The following is a 6,166-nucleotide window of genomic DNA, read 5'->3' as shown; positions in this document are numbered from 1 at the left end:
TGTCATAACGCTTTAGATTAAATTTATATTCTGCATTTTAATGAGAACCGAAAGTGTATTTTATTTAATTTTATAACTCTTGTTTCCCAATATTTTGATCGATTAAAACTTTGTTAATTGCAAAAGAAATATTAAATGATACTGTAAACATATAATTATTTATTAATGAAATGTGAATGTATATTGTGAATATTGGTCATTCATAATATATTCATTCATGTATGAATTAAATTTTAATATACTAATTAAATAACAGATTAATTATATTATCAGAATTTCTGCATGTTCATTAAATTTTTCCTTTAATTTCTGTTTAGAGTGTATTAATTGATTAACATATTAATTAAATAACATATTAATTAAATTTATTAGAATTTCTGCATGTTCATTAAATTCTTAAATCATTTTTTAATTTTAGTCTGAATGTACAAGTCTGTCTAGAACGTATTAATTAATTAATATATTACTTAAATTTATCAGAATTTCTGCATGTTCACTTAATTACAGTTATATTTAGATGACACTTAAAAAAAAGTTCTTATTCCAAAAGTTTTACTCTTTAATTCGCAGCCAATTTGCTAAAACTAAAGGAGAAAGCGGAGCAGTTGGCATCCATATTAGCATAATGTCTTATTTTAAATTTTCTCAAGTCAAGATATTGTTGCATTATTTTTTATAAAAAAATTTAATTTTGCAATCACCATTTATATTGTGTCGTTCAAAAACTAAACAAAATTTTTTTTTAAAGCTATAGAATATTATGTGGCGATTCAATCGCTATTTAGATTATTTTTCAACTGTTTTATTGAACTAAGGGTTCTCGCGGCCCTTCAAGTACTTATGTGGTAGCAAAAATAAGAAAATTAGCTGTATTAAAATATGTTTATCATGATTTTTAATTCTTCCAAATGTAAATATCTGTGAAATCTTTTATAAAGAAACACGCGTTCATTTACAGAGATGCCAACTTGCTCCGGACAGCAAATATATATTTTAAAGTGGTAGTTTATCAATTGTGATTCTTGATTTAATGAATTCAATTTAGTACATTTTTATCCACCACTATTTCTAAATAATTTGTAGGCTTATATAATTCACCTCTCTACGTTACTTAAATAAAGCCATACGTTTTAAAAAGCGAGCAAAAATAGTCAGATAATTGCAAAATTTACTTTGTAGCTCTTTACCGTTTTTTTATAATTATTTTGGCTTGTCCGGAACAATTAGCATTACTCTTCAACCTTTACGAGACTGGCGAGTCATAAATGTAGTCGTATGCATACCTGCCAACTCTTCCGGATTTTCCGGAAGATTTTATTTTCATATCTAAAGTGGTAGTAAATATATACTATTTTTTCTTTTATAATTTTAATTTTTAAATGATTTTGATCACCACTATACTTACAAAAATTAAGCATATATATTAATATGCGTTACTATCATGGTTGTCAACTTAAATTTTCTCAAATCCAACGTATTTGTTTGCTTAAAATTGAAGTTTTAATTCCATTTCAATATCACTGGGAAAAATGATAAAGGAAAGGATTAAAAGTTGGCAGGTATGCGTATGGTATCAGAATCCGGATAATAAAAAACTGTAGCTTAAGCTTGGGCATAGCTACTTTCTCAGACTTATTTTTGCTTTCACATTAAAACTAACACATACAAGCCTAAGTGCTAAAAGTGTAACTATACAATTTTTAATTCCAACTAAGTAGTGGTAAATTAAATAAAGTAAACTATTATTACCCCGCCCACAAATAAACTGCTTTGAAAAATAGTTTGGCAGCCAGTTCTATCTTTTTTTTTATCCTGATTATCGACTCCGCCTGAGAATGCATATATGACTCGTCCGTCTCGAAGAGGTTAACTTCTTTAAGGGCCGTGCAAATGCAAACCCTTAACCATACCTGCCAACTTTTACGCATTTGGCGTAAAATTTTATTTCAATCTTTAAAGTGGTAGTAAAATGTATGCTTTTCATTTATTTCTTGCATTTATAAACTTAATTTATAATCTTTTTCACTACCACTACTTTTAAAAATATTAAGCACATATATAAATGTATAATACTGAGGTAGAGTCTTTCGCAAACTTTATCAAAATACTGTGTGTGTTTCTACCTAAAATTGTAATTTAAATTCCATCTTACTACCACTGGGGAAAATGATCATCGAAAGGTTTAAAAGTTGGCAGGTATGCTTAACCCTTTCGCACCGATTGTCACAAATACGTGCCAGCATTAAACCGTATCAATCAGGGTAAAAAGATAAAACTGGCAATCAAAGTAGTTCTTTAGCAGTTTATTTGTGGGCGGGGTTATAATTGTTTGCTTTATTTAATTCACCATTACTTAGTTCAAAATAAAATTATTTAGTTATACTATGAACTAATATTGATTACTTGTATGATTAAACTAACAACAGTTAAAGTAAAAGCAAAGTAAGTCTGTCAAATTAGCAACGCCTACATTTAAGTTACCGTTTTTTATTTATTTACATCCTGATTTTGTACGAATGCTTTTATGAATCACCCGTCCCCAAGGGGTTAAACCCCTTCCTGCCATCTTTTGCACAGAATTATACTTTTATATTTAATTTGGTAGCAAAGTTTATGTATTCATATTTTATTCTTAAATGTGCTTTAAATTTACTTTATATTCCACTAAATTTGAATAATTTAAACACATTTATAGTATTGTATCTCTTAAAATATGCTTAAGTGAAAACTAGTCAGCTTATTAACTTAATTAAAATAGTATTTTTGAAATTAGACAAAATTGGCAGATGTGATTTAACTCGAGTAAATGATTTAAATTTTGGTACAGGTATGAACATCTTAAAAATAACGTTAAATCCGACTTATTATTTGGTTTTGAAGGCTCTGAATTGAAGCTTTTCATCAACAATTATAGTTTTTAACCCTTCGCACTCGGAGTACTTTAAAAAGCTGTTTGATCTATTATCAGCACTATAGCATTAAAAATACAATATTATTATACAATTTAAAAATTCTTATAATAATGTGGTTACTAATTATTAAGTTGTAAAATTTCTTAATTTTAAAGTGGTGACTGTTGATGGTGCCTTAGTGGAGAGATCGAAGTGTTAGGAATCATTACATTTAGTTTTTAGCCATCAACTTCGATTCTAATTAGGAAAAGTAAGAAAAGTATCAGTATGAAGAAAAACCAAGATTTTGTCTCAAAGAAAAGGAAATTATCAGTCTTCTTTGAGTATTATTATTGAATGCAAAATAGATCTACTTTTTGCATTCAACTTTTAATAGCGATTAAATATTTGATTAACACAGTAATATTTGGTGTTACAGATTTTTATTATTTCACCGATTTTATTAAAATAACAGTTGTTGAAGCTAAAGTTATTATTCAAGCTACATATGTGGAAAGTACGACTTTTATTTAAGTAACAGTTCTGTTTCAGGTTTTGAAGTTACAGTTCTTGGTTGTACGGTAATTATTAAAGTTACAGTTCTGGTAGATACTGTTAAGATTAAAGTTACAGCTATTTGAAGGTACGGTTTTGATTGAACCAACAGTTCTTGAAAGTATGCTTATTATTGAGATTACATTTCTTGAAAATGCTGTTATAATTTGTGTTAGATTTTTTGAAGGTATGATTGTTATTGAAGTTACAGTTCTTGAAGGTACAGTATCTATTCAGGTTACAGTTATTTACGTAAACCCAGCGATGAATATGAACTACTTTATAAAAAATGTCAGTAATTAATCCACGTTTTTCAGTTTCAAAACGAGCCGAAAGATTTTTCTTATCAATTAAATTGCCTTCCGTTTATAACCGAAAAGAAAGCTGGAAAAAGGAATCTTGAGTAAAAATAGGCTTTTTTTGTCCTTTGTCAATGTTCAATGAATAAGCTCCTCTTTTATCAACAGCAGAAGAAAAGAAAGCAAATGAGTGAAAAATGAGCTGAAAGTTATAATTAATTCGCTTTCTCTTTGAAACAACAACAGCCTTTTTTGTAGTTGTAAGTATTTTATGTAACCTTATATTATGTATGTTACCTTGCAGTGCGCAACAAAATAAGACCACATTTTTTGTGTGACTTTTATTATAAGTAATATACATTTTTCAAAATTAAATATAGTTAATTAAATGAATGAAAAACAGAATATGTTCATATCATTTAATATAAATATTTTATATTTAACTATAAATAATTTGCTAACAATATCAAAATCCCCCCTCAAATATCTGTTACAAAATTATTGAACCGCCATTTAAAATAAATTTGTTGACAAAACTAAAAAGATGTTGATCCACAAGTTTTCAGGTTAACTTCAAAGACTGACTTTTTCATCTACTCTACCAAATTTTCAATTAAAGTCTTAGGAATTTTGTCCCATTCATCCATGATAGCTACTTCCAGGTCGTATACAGATTCATATTGGTGGTTAATTGCCTACACTTGTCAAGTGAAGTAGACACACAAGTTTTCTGTAAGATTGAGATCAGGACTAGGGCTTGGCCAGTTTTAGAAATCGATTTTTGATTTCAAAAACTAATTAATTTTAAGTTGATTGGGACGCATGGCATGACCATTGTCTTACTGCAATTTCCAGTTTGACCCTTTTAGATGTTGTCCAAAGGGTATGAGGTGTTGGTAAAGTAGTTTTTAATAACGATTGCATTTACTGCAGGTCACATTTACTATCAGATTCTAAGGCTCCCAAGACCACCACCCATCTGCCTACATAAGTAATCTAAAGATCTTGTTTGCAAATGATACCAGAAGTAATTTTTACCATAAGGATCATCCATATTGAACTTCTTTATGTCGGAAAAATATATTTTTCCAAGCAGCTTCATAGGTCGTAACCTCCTTAGCCTCTCTTCTTTATGATGCTTCAACAGTTTTGACTTTCTTTTTAATTTTTGAAGTACAGCATTTGAATTTATTCTCAAAATGCGTCAGATTGTTAAATGGGATATTTATATGTCACACAGTGCGTCAAGTATATGCTAGATATAATCTAAGTATCTTGCTTGCTGAGATATTTTGAGAGAAGAAAAGTTCTGTTTCGTTGAAATTTTGAAAATATATCGATTATTCCAAGTTGATAATTTACAGTTCATACTGTAATCTTACGATTTATGGCCCTAGAAATGTAAGGTTGTTAGTTTTAGCCAATAATGTGTATTTAATTTGTCCATTAGCAGAAAATCACCACACTTATTTCAATAACAAAACCAAATACAATGTTTATTTATTTTTTCACAAATTCAAAGGTTTTAAGCAGAAACAGATAGCGGTGCGTCAATTATGGATGACAACAGCTTTTGCTGACCTATTCCCAAAAACTATCCTAATTGCGTCTTCTTGTAGCTCCTCGAATTTTAAAGTTATGGTATTGTTTCTTTGTTTCAGTCTTTCAATTTCAATTTGTTTTTGGAATTCAATTCTAGCCATTTCGTATTTTTTTTTGGAGCTCTATCACTTCTAAACGACGACGATGTTCCTTAACTTCCATATCCATGAAATCCTTTATAGTCGAGTGCGTGGCTCCTAAAAGAACATTGCACAAAGTGAATACACAAGTGGGCGACCTTTGTGCTAAAATACAAACTAAGGTAAACAACGTTAAAGAGCACAAAAATATTATTAAAAGCAGACAGCTGTTTCGGATGCTCAAAGGGCAACCTTCATCAGTGCAACTATTGCACTGATGAAGGTTGCCCTTTGAGCATCCGAAACAGCTGTCTGCTTTTAATAATATTTTTGTGCTCTTTAACGTTGTTTACCTTAGATTGCACAGAGTGATTATTATTAAAGTAGCCCTGTAATCTCTATGCAGTCAACTCTAAATAATAGATGTAAATGAAGAATCGCATTACACATTAGGGGCGAGATTTTATACTTATAAACTTGGAAGAGTTAAAATAATACATTGATTCTTACTAAACTATAAATAAAAGTTATATTGCCCTTAATTCAAGTTTTTTTAAGCAACCATAAGAACTATATGGTTACTGTAAATGATAATTCGAGTTAGCATTGCAGATATTAAAATTTCATCTCAGTAAGTGAACAATTCAACAACACCATCGCAATTAAAAGTACATTTTATTTTATTTCATAACCGTCGTTTAAGAACTGTCGGGTTTACGAATACTAATGTTTAATTCCG

The 6,166-nt window shown here is 29.2% G+C and overlaps 1 protein-coding gene across 1 annotated transcript in view; it reads right to left on the bottom strand.

The window, feature by feature from the left end:
• Positions 1–4,106: 4,106 nt before the first annotated feature.
• The window catches only part of LOC107442793 (uncharacterized), a 32,331-nt gene continuing 30,271 nt past the window's right edge, over positions 4,107–6,166 (bottom strand). Inside the window, exon 9 of the mRNA XM_071186647.2 lies at positions 4,107–5,544. Within this exon, the coding sequence (XP_071042748.2) occupies positions 5,441–5,544 (104 nt within the window). The 3' untranslated portion in view covers positions 4,107–5,440. The remainder of the gene's footprint in view (positions 5,545–6,166) is intronic.

Source organism: Parasteatoda tepidariorum, chromosome 9, assembly GCF_982258835.1.
Source record: "Parasteatoda tepidariorum strain Cologne lab strain chromosome 9, Ptep-v5.0, whole genome shotgun sequence".
Taxonomy (NCBI): Eukaryota; Metazoa; Arthropoda; class Arachnida; order Araneae; family Theridiidae; genus Parasteatoda; species Parasteatoda tepidariorum.
The sequence above is the reverse complement of the archived record's forward strand: the minus strand, read 5'-3'. Positions and strand labels throughout refer to the sequence as shown.